The following is a 19624-nucleotide window of genomic DNA, read 5'->3' on the forward strand; positions in this document are numbered from 1 at the left end:
TTTAAGTGGCTAAAGGTGTCAGCCTAAGTCTTACATATTCTTACAGAATATTGCTTTACATACAGAAATCCTTGGGGCAAAAGAAGGTTTGCATTCATAATTCAACCTTAAGATTCTTGGAATGGAAAGCGCCCGAGCCCTCATCCCTGGGCAAAGGGAACGGCATGCGATGTCCTACTCAGAGGGAAGAGCATCACGCCCTGGTGTCTGATTTCACAGTCACACAAAGGGCCCCAGGAAAAGCCACCCTTCCTCTCCAGCCCTGTAAGTCACTGGCTTTCACAACACACCAGGTATCTGGCTTCCTCTCTCCCTTTGAGCTACATCAGTCATCTTAGAGGCTGCACGGTGTATCAAGGTGTGCTGCTGAACACTCTTGAAAGACATCTGCGGCATGCTGAGATGCAGCTGCATTCCATCACCATCCAGCTGGTCCCGACCAAGCCCTTTAAAGGGAGGCTTGAGCCTCACGCAGAAGGTCCCTGGCCTCATGGAAGCGAGCTGGCCACCTCCATGTGTCTATGTGTGGTCTGATATGGGGCGGGAACAGAGCTGGACTGAAGAGCCCTGACCAGCTCCTTAATTCCAGTGTCCTTAAAGCACAGTCCATCTAGTTGTGCCCAGGCCAGTGTCCTTGTCAGTGGACTGGCGGAGAGTCAGGCTGGGGGTGCCTGATTCGACACCGAGATGCCTAACGAAGAGGCTGGGGCCTGGCAGCTTTTCCTGGGACCCGCTGCTGCCCCGGGGGGGGGGGGGGTTGTGAGATGCTCACCGACCCAGCAGAGGGGTGCTTTGTAAGGCAGATCTAATCTTTTGAATTAAAAAACACCATACTCCTAATATTGGATTCTGAACCTGTATTGGAAGAGTCAATTTAGATGGCTAGAAAAGAAAGGCAAATCTAAACAGCCCTCTAAAAACGTTATCATCCAAAGTACTAAGGGGTGGCACTTATCTCCCTTTCCAAGGAACTACTGACCTTACTTTGAGGTGAGAAAGAGCCACGAATGGGCCCATTCTGAAACACAGCAATGCAAGGAGGAAAGAAGGAAGTAGAAATGTATCAATGTATTGTATNTGCCTGATTCGACACCGAGATGCCTAAAGAAGAGGCTGGGGCCTGGCAGCTTTTCCTGGGACCCGCTGCCGCCCCGGGGGAGCTGTGAGATGCTCACCGACCCAGCAGAGGGGTGCTTTGTAAGGCAGATCTAATCTTTTGAATTAAAAAACACCATACTCCTAATATTGGATTCTGAACCTGTATTGGAAGAGTCAATTTAGATGGCTAGAAAAGAAAGGCAAATCTAAACAGCCCTCTAAAAACGTTATCATCCAAAGTACTAAGGGGTGGCACTTATCTCCCTTTCCAAGGAACTACTGACCTTACTTTGAGGTGAGAAAGAGCCACGAATGGGCCCATTCTGAAACACAGCAATGCAAGGAGGAAAGAAGGAAGTGGAAATGTATCAATGTATTGTATCTGAGGAATTTCCTTTCTGCCCACACTGGGCGAACACCGGCGTCAGCAACTAACCCTGCACGCTCCAGGGCCCTCCCCATTCAGGCAAGAAAACTTCTAAATAGCCTAGGAATTGAAAAAAATACTTTACTTAAGTGAGGGCATGGAACTAACCACAGGAGGACCTTTGAGATGGAGAAAAGATAAGCCTCACTAGCCTCTATAACCTGCAGATGTGTTACTCAGTTTCTGGACCGTCAGCCTGTGTGGTCTTTTTGGATTTTCCACTCTGTAGCCCTTGCAAGCTGGTCCCAAGGTGACAGGGCCTTCCAAGCAACTTGGACAGCCTGCCACCCTGATGGACACTCTGGAACCTCGAAGCTGCGTGCCTCCCATGGCCACGTCCAGGGTGGTCTGCTGGACTAACACTCATCTCCCTGCAGGACAGCGGCACCTCTGAAGTTTCGGGCCTCTCTCCGACGGGTGGCCACGTGCCAGGACGTGCGTTTGATTTATCAGTGCCGGCCCCAAAGCACCCCAGGCCACCGATCCTGTTTAGGTCCCAGTTGCTCCTCAGACTCCCCAAGAGGCTGCACTCTTGGGAGTGGGATGCAGGGAAGGGAAGAGAGCAGGAGAGAGAAGAAGACAGCTCTCCTTTTCGCTTTATCTATTCTAAAAGCATCCTTTTCTCCCTTATTTTTCCCCTCCAGCCAAGATCTCACAGTAACAAGAACAGACCTGATCCACGTGCCAGGAGAGAGAGGAGCCTGAACCTTTTCGCAAGTATTCCATTTCCTGACCAACTGGGTTTGCCACACTTTGTGAGATTTGAAAAAAAAAAAAGATATATATATAACAGATATATATTTCCATAGGAAAACAACCTCAGATGTCTTCCCCTAGATGAATGATGAAAAGTCAAACTGCATGGTCTTAAAAACAAAAACAAAAACACCATGAAACTAACAGGAGGGGGGAGGGGGAGGAATTACAGATCGACAGATTCCGGATGAGTAAGAAATGTGAAACGTGAGTCCCAGGCTCGCGCCCTCGGCCAGAGTTCCAGCGCCGCCTTTGCTGGGTGGTTTGTCTAAGGTGCTCTGGGGTCCCTCCTGGTATGCAAGAGAAGTGTCACTCCCATTCCTGGGTCTCCTCCTTCTCTCCTCTCCTCAGCCCGCCTGCTCCACCTGTCTCCAGCAGTCCTGGTGGGCAGGGCTTCCCTCGGCTGTGGCCCGCTGAGATGGGGGTTGGCCCCTTCAACATTCATCTTCTTGGTATATTTGTTCATCCAGCTCCTGGGACTCAAGGTGCTCCAGACGGTCTGTTCGGCCACTCATGATTTCATCCGGGGTTTTCATAAACCTTTGGGAGAAGACATGGAGGAGTAAAGTGATCAGATTTTCCTAAACTTGTCTTCACCCTGAACTTAAAAAAGGAACAACGGCCCTGTCACCTCACAGAGCTGGAGAGCTACTGAGCCCAGCCAGGAACGCTAACTGAGTGCCGGTCAGGAAAAGGCGCCCCTTCCCGACTGCCCGAGTGATGGCGAAATAACGAGAGAGAAGGGCTGGGGCGACTGCAAGGCCGTGAGGGCCCTTCGGAGCAGTGCGCTGTGTTCCCGCACAGCCGTGCGAGGGAGCCCGGTGCAGCTCGCTCATCTGCTGTTCTTGTTTTCAGAGAGTTTCATTTACAAGGACCCGTGAGAGCGGCAGATCCATTTCCATCCCGACTGTGAATCCAGCCAACGGTATCCCACGCTTGAATTTAACTCGATGAATACAACTAAGCACCAAGTGGAAAATTTTGGTAACTGGGCCGGTGAGTAGGGGTGCTTTGGGAAGTCAGAAAACAGAAAGAAAACCTTTCTCAGTGTTATCACGGATGCTCCCCAGGTGTTAGCAATGAATCCTCTTTGGTCCCTCTCCCTTTGCGGTGGGGGGTGCATACAGCAAGACTTACCTTCTTGTTCATTGAGTCTGCTCGGAAACAACTCCAGTGACATGTTTCGACCATGATTTCCATGGTTCAACCATGATTTCCATGGTGCAGGAAGGCAGCCCGGGCGGGAACATGCCGTGGGGCGGCACGCCCCAGCCCCATGCTGCGCAGATATGCTGTTTCTATCCCACACACTCTGCCTTGCACCAGAGCTGTCTCAACACCTGTTGTACGCTTCCCCTCATCCCTCCGTCTTCAAAAGCCTATGATGACCACTTATCAAGGCAAGGATACACTCTCTGGCCTGCCCACTGGGTCCTTTGTCATCCCACCATGGAAACTCTTGATTTCCACTGTTTACTAGCACGGACCCTCCAGTCCAGCCTGGCCAGTCTTTTTCCTTATATAATCACGGCTCAGGACGTCCTCCAAACTTCTGGCTCGGCCCATATTCGGAACCCTCTTTACGTCCCCCATCTGAGCCCTGCTCATTCTTTCAGCTCCGCCTCACCATGAAAGAGCTGCTGATGCCGCCAATTCTACAAGGAAACCTGTCTTCCCTCAACCCCTGTCCGCCTTGGAGAGCACCCGCAATTTAACACTCTGCTTGATTATACCCTGGGTTTTGCACCAAGAAGCCTTCCCTTTGTGGCAAGTCTGGCTTACAACACCCATTTTCTCAAAAGTGACTAATCTCCCTCACTAATAGCACCACTCTTTCCTTTTCCTCTTGTGAAGCCTGCGAACCTTCTACCTTCCATAGCTTTTCTCCTCTGCCCTTCAAGGGGCAGAGATAACTGAACTTCTCAAGCAGTGCGATCTGTAGCGCCTGCAATCTGTCTTCTACATTTTCTGACTTTGCTAGAGCTTCTCCCTCAACATCTGAAGTCACTAATGATTTCCTCCAGGCCAAGTCCATGGATGTGCGAAATTTCGCCCTCTGGACTAACCGTTCGTCTTTTGACTGTTTTTCCATATTAAGCTCCTGGTATTCCATGCTATGCCTGTCAAGCAAAGACTTTATTGAAAGCCTCTGTAAGTCATAAAACAGCATTATACAAAATAGTATCCTTTACCCCTTAGGAGTGTGTATAATCTAGTTGTGGGGAGAAGAACTTCACTGTTAAAAATACGCATCATGATGTGGTTTAGGGCCAAGTGAACCTAAGATGACAGAAGAAGAAATCTGTGTGTTTCAGTAGCTGGAGAAGGCCTCATAAAGGCAGTGGACTTGAGATGGACCTACAGTGTGTATATGTTTAAAAAACCAGCGTTAAAGGCTATATGTTTCTGCTACAGGGAATCGTATTTGTGTGGTGGGGCAGTTGGTGGTGTGTATTATGTATTCGGGAGGCAGGAGAGTAGACCAGAGGTAGAAAGAGAATGTTGAATTAAGCTGCATGTGAATACAAAGTGTAGATATCAGTATCCACTGCTTGGGAAGGAATAATAATGCTTTTGCCTTTCTTTAATCTTCCAAACCTCAAGGAAGTGCTTGTCATTGGTAGGCTCCAGCCTGGAACCTGGTGGTAAGAAACCTTTGTTGTTGTTGCTCAACATGTGGTTCTCAGGTGTCTAGTCCCTGCAACAAAGAATGGAGCCAATGGCCAATTCAGCACAGTGACTGAGTTGGATACAGAGAGAGTCAGGCAACTGTGGAGCCAAGTTCAGTTGCTTAAAACAATGATGATGCGGCTGGTGAGAAACAAGAACTCCAGGGGATGGATATTTCTAGTATGTGAATGAAGGTCTGTCTGGAATGTTTCATGTCTTGAGACACTAACATAAAATTTTAAAAGACATGTCCTATAAGAAGCTCTTGGAATTCAGATTTGAAATTTTACGGAGATTTTAGAGGGGGATACACATTAAAAGTATAACCACTGATTTGAGAATTCAGATGTTCAACTCATTCAGGGAAAAAGGATAGAACAGGAAGAATATAGCCAAGAACTAAGCTTGGGAAGAGGGACGAAAGGAAGGCATCCCAGAGCCAGAAGGAGGGTCATTCTCTACTTCACTCCTTTCTGTTTCCATCTCTTAAACAGCCTTTTCCATTTGACTGCAAGATCTCCAACTGGTTTTACTCCCTCTTCCCAACGCTAACGCCGAGGCTCTTTGTTCTGTCCAGTGAGCTCATCTGCTCGCAGTGTCATTTTCTACCTGTATGTAAATAATTCCAAATCCACACTTCTAGCCCCACCTACAAATCTTGTCTGTCCCACCTGCTGAGACCCATGACCTCAGGTTGTTTGCTGATCCCATTTTCTCCCAACTTTCACTTGGCCTCGCTATATCAGTTACCAGCCACGAACACCAGTGTACTACTTCTCCTGACTGGCCCTTCAGATCCCTTCTTCCTCTTCTAATTCTTTCTCCTTTCTGACATTGCACTTGGAATTGCAATCAATGTGGTATAGTTTAAATGGCTGGAAGTCATCAGCTATGAGGAATTCTGGGAAGAGCAATGTCTAGTCCAACAGTTTTCAGGCTTTTCTGACTTCGGATTACAATGCTTTGTGACCAACGACTTTCACACTATGACTCAGCACACACACACACACACACGCACGCACGCACGCACGCACCCCAAATTTTCACGAATCAACGGTCCCTCCTCATTTCATGGGATGCAGTCTGGTATTTTCAATTCTATCCTATTGTAGTTAACTCCGTTCTATTTTATTAAACAATTAGTTGTGACCGACTCATTAAATCTATTTCATGATTCACTCACAGGTCACGACAGCAGCTGGACAAACAGCTCACAGCGCTGGTGCCCTGCAAGTGCAGGTTTGAGTCCTTCCTTGCTCTACCACAGACAATGTTACTCTGGTTGTTCCCGTTAACTTTTTCCTTTTTAACTCCAGTGGCTGCCATGCCACATAAACGCTATTTGATCGTTGCATTACTTTAAAGGTGAGTCAGACTGTGTTCACTCGGTTTTGGTTTTACTATAGGATGGACATAAGTGAAAAAAAAATTTTTTTAAAGCAAATTCTAACAAACCAGAACCTGGTATCCGATTCGTAGCCACGATGGCTTTGAGAACCAGACAGCAGGTAGAGATCTTAACAATCTCCCTCCTCCCACTTATTTAAAGAAAACAACATCCTCCCAAGAGAAGGAAAGGAGAAAAAGGAAGTGCTACCTGAACAAAAGCCTTTGTCCTGGCTCCTTCCTGATAATGTTTAGTTTGTAGTAGTGGCGCAGGGCTCTGGACATTTTCTCATAGGTCATGTTTGTTCTGTTCTGTTTGTTCCAAGGAGGAAGAGAGAAAAAAAGCACAAAGACACAATGAAATGAACCTCAGAAAAGGGGCTGGGGGAGCTGTTCAAATAAAAGCTGGTCAGCTGCTCCTGGGGCCCTGCTGGTTTGGGAAAGCTACCTGCTAATCACCCCTTTGCTTTTACACAGGTAGCTGCTAAGATTCCTCCGAGTGCCCCACCCTCTGTCACAAGTCCTGGAGCTCCAGCTAATAAGGTGTATCCCGCCGCCCGCATCCCGCCACACCCCCCCTTATTTCCTTCCCCAAGACTGGCTCTGCTGTGCCCAGGGAATTTCCCCGCAGGCTCCCACTATCTGTGGGTCATCCTTCACCCTCTGACCCACTGAGCATTTCTTTTTGTTGTTGTTGTTGCAGTGTTCTTTCTCAAACTGTGTTTTCGGTTTGTCACCTTAAGGAAGAGATTTTGTTGTTGTTGCTCAAATCCATTGTGGAAGCAAGAATACAGTGGTTCTGAGCCCTGGGGCTACGGCACAACGGAGGGATCGCCCAGGGAGTTTTCTAAGTGGCTCACACGAAGTGTCTGGCAGTGGGCCTGGCTACATTTGGTCACGGCCTGTGCTAGGTCCTCCAAGGCAGCAGCCAGGGCACAGCTCAGTCACGTGGCCCCCATGTCCCCTCTCATTTGGCTGGCCTGGTGTTGTGACACCACCGTACTTCGCTGGCTTTGCACCACATCCACCAATCTGTGCTCGGGTCTGGATCTTGGTTACCATTTTTTGTGTGTTTTTTTAAAAAGTAGGAATCCAGACTTCTTTATTCAAATTTTTGGGGTGGGGGAGGATAGCCCTTGGTTCTATATATTTTATTTTGTTCTGGAAGAACACTTACCATGAGCTCTGCCCTCTGGACAAATCTTTAGTGCACCACACACCAGCGATCACTACCAGTCCAATGTGGCAGGAGCTGCTCTCAGAACCCACTCATTTCGCTGAAAGGGAACTTCACGGCCACTGACTAGTAACTCCTCCTTTCCCCCTTCCCTCAACCCCTGGCAATGCCATTCCATCCTCTGATTCAATGCATTTATTTATTTTAGATACTTCTTCTAAGTGGAATCAGGCGCTGTTTGTTTTTCTGTTACCTGCTTATCACACTTAGCACACTGTCCTCAAGGTTCATCCAGGTGGTTGTGCACTGAAGACATTCCTTCTTTTCTAAGGCCGAAAAATAGTCTAGTGCACGAACAGGCCTCAGCTGCTTTATCCATTCATTGATGGACGGACATTTTTGGTTGTTTTACCCACTTTTTTCTATCTACACACGTGAACAGTTTTCCTAACTCTAACAGACTTTATCTTTTACACTCCAGTCCCGCTTCTCAGTGTGGGAAATTATGGGGCAATCCTACTGCTTGCGTCTGCGTTCCAAGGGGGGTGTTTTAAAGTGGTGGTGGAAGTATTTTCCATGTAGAAACGGGCTTTCGGGAACACGGGAGTTTCTAACGGAGCAGAACAGAAGCCTCACTTCCCAAGGCTCCTCATGAGTCAGGGAGCCCAGAAGCACTTCGCTGTTACTGTTCTTAATGACGGCTGGGTAACAGGGCCAGGGCCAGGGCATGGGAGTGAGGGTTTGTCAGACCTCAGGCCTAACAGACCAGGCAGGATGTGCTGAGTTACCTGGCACTCGGCCTACGTAGCAAACGGAAAGGGGCATCTTTAATGAGCTCCTTCCCTTTGCAACTGCCTAATTGTTTGCCTTGTTTGCCCAGTAAGGAAGAAACTAAATAATTACGGGCAGGCGTAGGAAGCAGAAGACAGACAATTATCCTCCAACCCTGGGATAAAGACTTTGTTTTGGCACTAGTTCCCAGAACAAGTATCTGGTGCCCTTTTACCTTATGGTTTCCCCACAGTCGAGCCAGTCCATTGGGATCCACTATCCGGAATATTTTGGATTCTTTGTCCTCCCATCGGATGAAGTTTTCGTACCGGCTGTCAGAAAGCAACTGATAGACGTAATCCCAAAGCAGTCTACAGTCTATAGAGGAAAAGGGCAAGAAAACACTGTTGAAAATGGTTCTTGTTGAGGCTAAGGACAAGAATCAAAACCACCAAGTAAGGAACTGCTTTCGCCTAGTTTGGATGGACCGCCTCACTTTCTGGCCTGACAGGGTGGAGGTCTCTGTCCAGAGAGGCATGTGGGATCCTGCCAGGGAGGGTGGCCTTCATCCTGTGCAGGCCTGAGAGACCATCCGAGCCAAGTGCCTCCTTCCACAGATGGGATCAGTTACCCAGAGAGAGGAAGTGACTTGTCCATGGTCATGACCAATGACTTGAATTTGAGCGGAGCCCACAGAAGGGGGTTGGGGGCGGGGGAGAGACAGAGAGAGAGAGACAGAGAGAGAGAGAGAGAGAGAGAGAGAATATGAATGAATCAGCTTTAACTGCAAATGTGTTGGCCATGAAAGTGGGCTGGCAGGGTGACAGGGCAGAGTCCCGGCGTCCCAGAGGGCGCAGGTGGCATAAGTGGTGGCACTAAGATTACGTTGATGTTGGAGGGAGGTACTGATGGATAAAGACGAGAGGACTGGGGTCGGCTAAAAAATAGCAGAAAAAGAAGGACGATGCATGAAAGGCTGTGGGAAAAGAAGAATAATGAAAAGAAGTGACTTGGTGACTGTGACCACGGGAACTGTGACTAGCATGTTTTTATTTTTTAAAGAATATGGCTCTTCTCACTACAGCATACTTTGGGGGTCTTTCAAACCGTTTTCCACCAAACCGAAAGCATGGTGGAAAGAAACCCACAGCAAAATATCCCCTTTCTCCACTTGCATGGTAACAACCGACGCTTGAACATTAGATTAGGCAACGAATACTTACTAAGTGAGTTAGGACAGGCCAGGCCCAGCGCCAGGCCTCACCTCTCAGCTGTGGGTTGGGGAACAGACATGCTGCGTGCCATTCCCTTGTCCTAGTGCTTTCAGAGTTTGTGCTACAGCGGCACGTGGTTTACCCTCTAGCAGAGCCTTGGCAGGTGGGTGGGGACAGATGGGCACTTTCTGGGTCTAGTTGACGCTGGACTGGGCGGCAGGTGAGGAAAAAGAGGCCCAATTTCCAGGTGTTCACTGATGATTCTGGGAGCTTTGCTAGGCACTAGCCAGAATGACTGGCACTAAATAATTAATTACAGGATGCCTCTTATGTGCTCAGCACTTTAAATTCATTATTTCTAATCCTCTCACCCCTCCCCCCGCCCCCCGGCCCCCAAGGTCCTGGGGTTTAAACTCCAGGGCTCACGCACTACAGTGTGCTGACTTGCTCGGTTGGGCGAGGCCTGGGAGGCCTGGGAGGGAGTGTCTGGGTTAGACTCGGAGTGCCTTTGAGCCAGCACAGTCACCTCCAGGAGAAATAACACACCCTGCTCTGGTGTATTTTAACAAGAGGAATTGAGTCAGTTCACCCTGGGCAAGTTTCTTGACTCTCCCCAGGTTCTGTTTCCTCATTTCTGAAAAGGGACTAACAACACTTACTTTACAGGATTACTGGATGAGTGGTAATGCGAGCGAAGGCAAAGCAATGAAAATAACGACGGTATTTTGGGTGCTGTTTGCAGGCACCGTGCCGTGTGTACGGCAAGCGTGGCTGCAGGCGGCCATCCCGGCACCTGAGGAGGCAGCTGCTGTTGCCATTCCTGTTTTACGGACAAGGAAGCTGGGGCTCCGAGGGTTTCCTCATTGACTCAATAGGCACAGCTCGTGAGGGACGCACACAGAGTTGCAGGCTCTATGTGTCCCTAAGGCTGCGGGTGCTGTGCCACGCTTCCCAGTGAGATTTCTATCCTCAGAGAAGCTGGGGAGCAGGTATGCAGTTGTAAAATTGTAGGACTTTTCCAGAGCAAGGTCTAACTCTGTTTGGTGTGCCCATTACGAAATCCAGCCTTTTCTCTGAACAGAAGAAATTAGCGCAAAATATGGCATTTTCCAGGAGTCTTAGTCTTTCTAGGAACTACCATGAAACTTAAAATGACTGTAAGTCTTTAGTATCTCTTACTGTATCTTCCCCCGCCACCCCCCAGAGATTACTTGCATCTAAAAATTAACGTCATGTGTGACTGACTGTGTTTCGGAAACGGCCAACTGATGTTAAAACAATGACGCGGCTGCTGGAGTCCGAACCCCATTCTAGCAGATGACCGGCCCCTTCCAGCACCGCCCCTGCCTGCCCTTGCCTTCCCGCTGCCAGAGGGTGGGCTGAGGTGGGGGAGGGCAGGGGGCCAAATCTGAGCATCCTCCAGTGCCTTGAGAAGCCAGGGTCATGCTACTGCAGACAGAATAATGCAGCTCTAGTAAGAGGACCACTCCAGCGACTCAGCAAAGCAGCGACTTGGGCAAAGTGTCGGGCCCCTCTCCCACCCCCGCTGTCTCCACTCTACAACATTTCTACTGCAGATGGAAAGCGGAGAACTGAGCTCTGGTGTGATGGTCCAGTTTGGGTCCTGCCATCAAATGGCAGATACATTTTCGTTTCCCACCACCTCTTCCAAATGGGAAAACACCTGACAAAACCAAATATCATGTCGTTAAACGCTGGTAAACAGGAGAAACATGGTGTGTGTGTGTGGCAGGGTGGAAGGGCGGGTTGGCATTGTACATAACTCTGCTGTTTCCTGCAGGGCTACAATCATTTTTACTACACAGAGGCTTGATGACACCTTTGTGTTCACCTAGACTGGGAAGGAGATTCTCGCAGGGGCGTCCCGCCCGCAGCTGGCCGCATGCAGCTCAGGATGGCTGTGAATGGAGCCCAATAAAAAATCGTGAATTTACTTAAAGCATGATTGTGTGTGTGTGATTACGTGTCTCGATGTATTTAATGTGTAGCTCAGGACAGCTCTTCTTCCAGTGTGGCGCAGAGACGCCAAAAGGTTGGATGCCCCTTCTACAGTGTCCATATGAATAAAACTTAATAATAAAAAGCGATCTGGCTGTCTTCTGTGGTTTGGTAGAGAGACACTTTGCCCTTATGACGGTGAGCGATGGCTGACCTCCCCGAGTGGCTGGGTCTCTCCTCATCCCCACGTGCACAACGGCTTCCACTTCATTGTCTCTGCGGCTTTTCTTCTACTGCCTTGGTAGCATGTACTTCTCACAAAACAGTCCAATGTGACCATGTCCTCCATGAAGGGCTTACCGAGCACGGGGGTGCGGGGCCACCATGCTGGTTTCTCATCAGACTGGGGTGTTTCCACAAACCATTTACTACAGCAAGACGTAGAAGGTTATCTGCTCCTTGGTTGGTAAATGGAGGGTGGGCTCACCAGAGAACAGACTTCACTTGTGAGATTCAAAGACATTTGTAGCTTGCAAACTTTTCCCTTTTATAAATGTGAAAATAACCCAAACAGGCTGCCATTTAATCATTTTACATGGCATTTAATCCAGCAAAGCCAACTTTGGTTGTGTAATAAAAATATGTGGACATTCGAGACATATTGAATTAGTCACTAGTGGAGGCAGCGACAGGACTTTTGTGGGGAAAGCAGTTGTTTCAAGCTCAGAGTAGAAGTGGCTTTTATGACACTATTGACTGTTTAGTTAAAAATTATGCCAGATGATAAAAACAACTGCCTGACCGCACGAGTTATTTTTCTTTTTGTACAACTGAAGTTCAAGCCATATGAGTTATTTTTGTTTTTAAGATTTCACTGAACTAAAAGGCAGATCCTTCTTACGCCCCTAGATGCTTTGGAGACTGCTTCGCAGTTCTGTCGAAATCCATGTCTGCACAGATACAACGCTCTTTGTCTTTACAAAATTCAGGTGTAACAGACATGTAACACAGCATGTCTGTTATACCGGGTGTACAATATCGCATAACGACTGGACATTTTTATCTTAGGGAACTGATCACCACCATAATTCTAGATACCATCTGTCATAGACAAACTTGTAATTTTTTTTTTCTTGTGATGGGAACTTTTCGGATTCACTCTCTTGGCAACTCTCAAATACGTCCTACACTACTACTGAGCACAGTCATTACGCTGTCCACTGCATCCGCATGACCTATTTATTTCATAGCTGGAAGTCGGTACCTTTTGACCCTGTGCGCTCATTTTGCCTGTCTCCAAACCCCTCCCCTCTGTAACCATCATTGTGTTCTTGGGGGATACAATGCTCTTTGGTACTATGTAGTAAAACTCAGCAAACTCTACAAACAAAGGTTCATACCACTATCAAATACCTGAACATGCATGTAAACAATTTTGTATCAGAAGGAATTCATCCACTCATTTTAAGGGCATTTCTCCTCAACTACAGGGCCTTTTATGTCAGGGGCGGGTATTTTTAAAACAGACGTCTGTTATCTGGACGGTCTCTTCCACGAGAGAAGAGAAGAGAGAAGGTTACGAAAGGCTTCAGCTCGAGCACAGTGTCATCATGAAGAGTCACTTTCCAGCTGCAGAGAGTGCTCTTCCTGCACACGAGGTGCCCGGGGTGTCTGCAGCTCAAAGACGTGGTAGAAAAAATCCCTTCTGCGGTGAGGAAGAAATAGTTTCACTCCCACGCCTGTCTCTTACCAGAAACTCATTGTATAAGTGCACCAAGCAGAGATCGTAAAAAAATGGGCAACGCACACATAACCAACATCGTTTCCAATGGGAAAAAAAAACCACACTAGTCAAAACTGATGTTTATAAAATCTGAGTGGGAAGTCAAGTTATTGACAAAGGGGATGTTTAATGATGATGGTTAATTTAAATTTCGGTAAAGCTTCTAAGAAAGTAATTTTATGTAGTTTTTATTGCCCAAGTGGAATTTTAAATGAAGGCCTAGAAACTCGGGAAACCAGAGTTCTGTGGGTATGATCTCCAGCAGGAACAAGAAGAGGCTGCATGTCCCTATTCAATTTCTTTACATTTATGAAAAATAAATAAATTTATTTCAGATTTAGCAACAAAACAGATAATATGCAAAAAATATTGTTGCTCTGCATTATATAAAAGTAACCACAGTTTATGTAAACTCTTGTTCCCTATGGGGTATTTGGCAATATTTGGAGACGATTTTGGTTGTCACAACTGGGGTGGAGACCACTGCTGGCCTCTAGTGGGTGGAGGCCAGCGATGCTGCTAAGAATCTTCTAATGCACAGGACAACCCCACACATCAAAGAATTATTTGGCTCTCCTATCAAGAGTGGCAAACTTGAGAAATCCTGCTTATAGAAACATAGAGTTTACAACACGCAGGGGGTGGTCTGCAGTTGTTTCCCCGCCTCCTCTATTCTAGATACGCCATTACCTAGAAGCAGAACTTTTCTGCTTCTCAATCCCGTGCTGCCAACCCCGGGCTGATACACAGAGGTGTGTTTGCAAAGGATAATGGCTCATGCTTTGCTGTGACTTAGGAAAACAGAAACTGTTTGTGCATAGTGGCAAGCCATGGGAGGGAGGAGCTGAGGAAAAGAAGACGTCTATGCTTCCTGGCTTCATGGGGCAGAGGGCCTGCAGCTGCAATCAGGGCTGGACCTTTAGACCTCTGGTTGCCAAAGGTGTGGAGCACGGCTGAGAAGTGCTGGAATCTGCAACTCAGGCCTCACAGCTCAGCCTGAGCCACAGCTGGAACACAGCACCGCCCCGTCCCCACTCAGGTGTGGGGCAGCCTGGGGATTCCTATCAGGGGCTGCCGGGAGGGAGGGATGCTCGCTGTCTTGCAGAAATGTGCACCCTTGAGCAAACTGAGATTTCCAGTCTCCTCAAGCCCCTTCTATTACTTTCCATGCAGCCACTGTTGCGGTTGTCCTGAAACTTCCTTGTCTTTCAGGGCGCTTTGATCTCCCAATAATAGTTCATGGTGAAAATAAAGTGCAGTGACTCAGCCTGTGTGTGAGACGTCAGAGCCACTGGGACAGTGTTGTTGAAGGACTCTCCCTTCCACCCCAGGGCGCTCACCGATCTCCTCCGAACAGTAGGCAAAGCCCAAAGGAGGCAGGAGGGAGTGTAGGACTTAATCTCCAAGGAAGTAAGGAAACCAGGGCGCCTTGAAGGGTACACTTTGCATTTGTTTCCAGTGAGGCCAGCATCACTGGAAACAAATGCCCCAGACAGAGGTCAATGCCCTGAGCCAGCTCTGGCGGGCAGTGATCCGGGCTGTTCCTCCTGCTCTCTGCTTTCCACGGCTCTGGAGTAGAGCAAAGAAAAATGGAGTGGAGTAGGGACACTAGTATTTAGTAACTAACCTACTTGTGCTATATATATTTATCTATCATCTCCTTAGTACTAAAGGACCCAGAGATGGGTATTCATCTTCTCACTTTCATGGAAAAGGCAAGGAGGCCTCAGGCACCAGAAGCACGTTTCCTTGGGAGACCAGGACTGACATTTAATCCTGCTGACTCCAGAACCCACACTGCCCAGAGGCCCACCCTGCTGCCTTACACTCCCGGCTGGCTGTGCATTAGGACCTGGGCCAGGAGCCCTAGGGGGTTCTGGGATGCAGGCACCTGCTGAGGGGTTATCTGCTTGAGATGGTGTGTACCTGTGTGGGGGCAGGGAGATGTGGTTCTTTCGGCTGCTATTAAAATTCTGAGCCCCTCTGCCTCGTGGAGACATCCCACAGGCCTGTCCTTTCTTTCCTCCAAGCACATTTATGCATGTAAGGGTGTGTGCGAAGGCATACACATGCCTGCACACCCCATACCTTACCGCAAAGGCCTGTCATCACTTTTATGCCAGTCCCTTTAGGCTTCCTTTAATCATACCTTTTCCCCCTTCAAGGCGGCTCCTGAGGCTCATTTGTAAAACAAAGTCCAAGAGCCTCACTGGAAACAATCTCACCAGCACTTACTGCTGTGGAGGAAGCCAGAGGGAGGGGTGTGGGGTGGCTCTCTGGTCCCTGAAAACCCTGAGGATGAGCCTCCAACCGCTTACCCTGGGGCCTCCGGCTCCTTTTTCTTCATCTGATTTAAGATTAGAGGCTTCCAGGATTGACTTTCTGCGCATGTAAAACTCATCCAGTCAACACAACCGGATCAAGAAAGTACATTGTCCTAGTTTAGTGACAAATAAGCAAGAAAGGAGACTCGATGTCTCCACGATTAGACTTTTGTTTCTGCTAAAAATGTAGCCGTGCCGGGTGGTTCAGTTGGTTGGAGCATCGTCCTGTGCACCAGGGGGCTGTGGGTTGGATCCCTGGTCAGGGCACGGACCTAGGTGTCAATGTTTCTCTGTCTCTAAAATCAATAAATACATCCTGTGGTGAGGATTAAATTTGTTTTTGTTTTTGTTTTTTAAAGGAGGCTTGGGAAAGGAGAGAGCACGACCTGGGGTTGGGGGGTGGGGGGGACTTCTCTCTTTTATCTGCTGTAGGATCAACCCACCAACCAAGGAAATCCTCACAAGCCATGAAGAAGTTTCCATTTGCAAAGCAAAACAGGAGGCTTAAACAGAAGCTGTGAGACCAGCCCAGGACAAGAAGGATGCTCCACTGGAATGCGCCATGGACTTGGAACAAGCAGATCTGTACAGACCTCCAAAGTCCCCGCCTCTGCGCAGCCAACGAGGGGCTGCGAATGGGCTCCAAAGCAGTGCGCGCCAAGGAACCTTCTCCCTCAGCAGATTTTTGGGTCAAGGCCAAGGAAGGAAGAAGCAGACAGGAAGTCTGATCACTCAGGTGTTAATGGAATTGAAGAATTTTAAGAAAAAGCCAAACTGACTTAAAATTTTTCTTTTAAGACCTTGCTGTCTATCATTAAAAACGAAGCAGGAACTTAGTTTGTTTGATGGTGTAAAGTAAGAGGGACATCGCGTAGGTCAGAAAAGAGGCAAAACCTGGCATCTGGAGACGCTCTGCCATCATCACCTGGAAAAGTCCGGAACATAGGGATATAAGACAATTTTTGAATAAGCAATTTAACTATACAATTCAAAGAAATTGTATGCGAAGAAATAATTCCTTTTACTTTGCTGTCTTTTATTTATGTTGATGATGCTATTGTGACCATTCCGGACTGCTCTGCAAACAGCCTGCAGTCTAGAACTTGTGTCTCCTTTCTTACATCACTTGTTGTCGTTCCTCCCACGTGTCTTAGGTGTGCCCCGTTCTCTAGAGTGCAAGTGACCCCTTGAGAGGATGGACAGTGCCTTCTACTTCCGCACGCTCCCTCCTGCCTAGGATTCCAAGCACGCCGACTGACCGGACAAGTACGTGATACTGTAGAACAGGGGGCGACAAACGTCTTCTGTGAAAGGCCCAGCAGTGAGCAGTTTGGGCTTTGCCGGCCATACCATCGCTGCTGCAACTACTCACGGCTGCACAACAGCAGCCGGAGACAGTGCTGAGCGACTGGGTGTGGCCGTGGGCCAATAAAACTCACCTTACAAAAACAGGCAGTGGCTGATTTGGCCCGCGGGCCCCAGTTTCCCATCCCTGCTCTGGAGTCCCAGGTCGGAAGGACACAAGGGTGTTGGAGAGAATGCTAAATGGATGCTCGGGGCTGGACTCTTCATGTGTCTGAATGTCCTTTTCTTCATCTGTAAACGACCTTTCTAGCTTTGAAATCACGGAGTTGTAAGAATGAATTTCAATATACACTGAAGACATGACTCACACCATCACCAGAGCTACACTTCATCAACTGAGGGTGTTCACTGCCAATAGACTCTTCGCTTGCAAAACACGTTGGTGAGACACAGGCCAATAAAACCTTTGTGGGCTAAGGAGGTTGACAGACGCTGCCCCTCCTCCCAGGCTCCACCAAGCAACGTCTTCCTCGGGACAATAAACAGAACAGAAGCACAGAAAGAAGCAACTCGTTCACAGTTACGGTACCATTCACTACTCAATAAGAAATGGAAGCCAGGCTCTTGTCTCACTCTGGCCGATGCTAAACTCTCCCCCAGAAAGCCAGCCGTTCCAACTTGTTCAACCCACTAACAGGCCATCTTATCCTTTGAAAAACAAACAACACCTTTAAAAATAAGCTCTATGTTATATTTAAATAGATCTAATTAGCATTTTGCATTGAAATTGTCAGCTACCTACTGAATTTCCTTTATTGCTTATGTTACCGTCGCCACGAGATCAATACCCAAGTAAACCACCATAAGTTTGCATGTGGTCTCTTAATCATATGACACATCTCAGCATTAAACAGTGAAAAAATAACTGATGAAGGGCGAGGGGTTTTTAACAGATCTGGATTCCTGGATTTACATTTTTACTTGAAGTAGAAAAAAATACACTCGACCTAACCTTGTTGGTGTGTCTCCCATCTGGAATAACCGCTTTCCCTCTAGTTTCCACCTGCCCACATTCGAAGCCTTCCTCCAAACCCTGCTACGAGCCACCCCCTCCATAACGCCTTCCCTGACATGCCCACTCCAACCTCCTGCAGTACTTAATAGGAGTCCTCCGAAGAAACCGCACACTGCACTGACAGCCGCGTTCAGCTCTTTCATGACGAAGATTCTACCTATGCTGCCTAGAACACCGCACCCCATGAATGCAGTACAGTGCCTAAAACGCCGAAGGTACCCAAACGCATAAACACTATTGCACCTGAGCAAATTCCATCTGAACGGATAAGAACCTGACTGTACTATTTGATCCACACTCGTAAGTAGTGCTTCTGTCCACACCCTCCAGCTATGGTACATTCATCAGTGACATTCAACGGCACCTTCATTTCTTTCTGCTCTCGCTCACTCAAAACGCCAAAGGAGCTACGTCGTCTCATCTAACAACTGCTTTACAGAGATCTGAAGGATGATTATGGCTGTTTCGTAATGACAGAACGTTACACTCGACACAGAAATCACTCAGTGAACCTGCCCTTTGAGAAACAGAATCAATTTTGTAAGGATCAGAGTAACCCACAAAGACACCAGGAGGACAGGGTTGGAGACAGTGTTCTCCCAAACGAAACCAGGAGCCTAGGACTGTGACGCGTTCTCTTCAGTGGGTTACAAAATCAAGGCTAAGTCTTAGATCACAGACCGGGGTGTCAAACTCATTTTCAATGGGGGCCGTATCCGTCTCATGGTTGCCTTCAAAGGGCTGAATGTAATTTTAGGACTGTGTAAATGTAACTACTCCTTAACTGAGGGCAAGGAGCTCCGTGCTGCCACCAGGTAGAAACAAGGTGCCAGCCGGATAAGACAAGGTGGAGGGCCCACCTGTGTCACAGACGTTTGGAATTAGAGTTAGATTGTAGACTTTTCAACCATCTCATTTCACCCTTGAAAAAAAACAGTGACTTTTGTAAAGTTAAATGAGCTAATCCGGCATTGGGTTATACTAGTTAATACATACATCTGGAGATGTTTATACTTTTGAATATCCCATTAGAGCACTCACTGGTAATAAATAATTTTAGGGGATTCTCTCACACTGCAGGAATTAACTCATTCCCCCAAAGGGTCTGGGTTATTTAACATGAATATTCTGATTTCCTAGAATCATCACGATAAGCACAGACTCTCCTTTTCTGTGTTGTTGAGAGAGAGAGGGCACCCACGGGAACCAGGGCTCCCCACTTGTTCAGTACAACATCCCACGGAGCATCCTACTGAAGAGAGCACATCCATCACCCCCAAATTCTGGCATTTAGGAGTAAGAGTCTTAAAAACAGTAGCACAACGTTTAAGGATCTATTATTTTAAAATTTACGAATCTAGTAAACAAGGGAAAAATAACTCCATAGATTAACTTTATGTCACGGAGGAGGCGGACGGAACGGACCTCAGGAAGGCAGGCCCCCGCAGACGGCAGCGACCGACAGGGCGGCCAGGCGGTCCTGCAGCCACCCAGCCCCTGTCTGACCTCTGCTGCTCTGGGGCTGTTTCCTCTGTGGTTTCCCCCGTCCAAGTGACCCGAATAAAATGAATACGGCAGTCATCAGCGACTTCAGAGTGCTGCTCTGAGAACTACAAACAAGCAGGAAGTATCTGCAAAATGCCCAGCACTCCTGTGCAGTCCACGCGAGAAACAACACA

General features: G+C 47.9%; 1 protein-coding gene across 2 annotated transcripts in view; it reads right to left on the bottom strand.

Moving 5' to 3' along the window:
- Nucleotides 1–2125: 2125 nt before the first annotated feature.
- ETV6 (ETS variant transcription factor 6) overlaps nucleotides 2126–19624 on the bottom strand; it is a 217969-nt gene continuing 200470 nt past the window's right edge. For both annotated transcript variants that reach the window (XM_037033823.1, XM_037033821.1), the window contains exons 6-8: nucleotides 8521–8663; nucleotides 6549–6649; nucleotides 2126–2821 (exon numbers count right to left, since the gene is read on the bottom strand). In XM_037033823.1, the coding sequence (XP_036889718.1) occupies nucleotides 2716–2821; nucleotides 6549–6649; nucleotides 8521–8663 (350 nt within the window). In that variant the 3' untranslated portion in view covers nucleotides 2126–2715. The remainder of the gene's footprint in view (nucleotides 2822–6548; nucleotides 6650–8520; nucleotides 8664–19624) is intronic.

Source organism: Sturnira hondurensis, unplaced genomic scaffold (assembly GCF_014824575.4).
Source record: "Sturnira hondurensis isolate 20B ecotype Veracruz unplaced genomic scaffold, ASM1482457v3 Scaffold0021795, whole genome shotgun sequence".
Classification (NCBI taxonomy): domain Eukaryota; kingdom Metazoa; phylum Chordata; class Mammalia; order Chiroptera; family Phyllostomidae; genus Sturnira; species Sturnira hondurensis.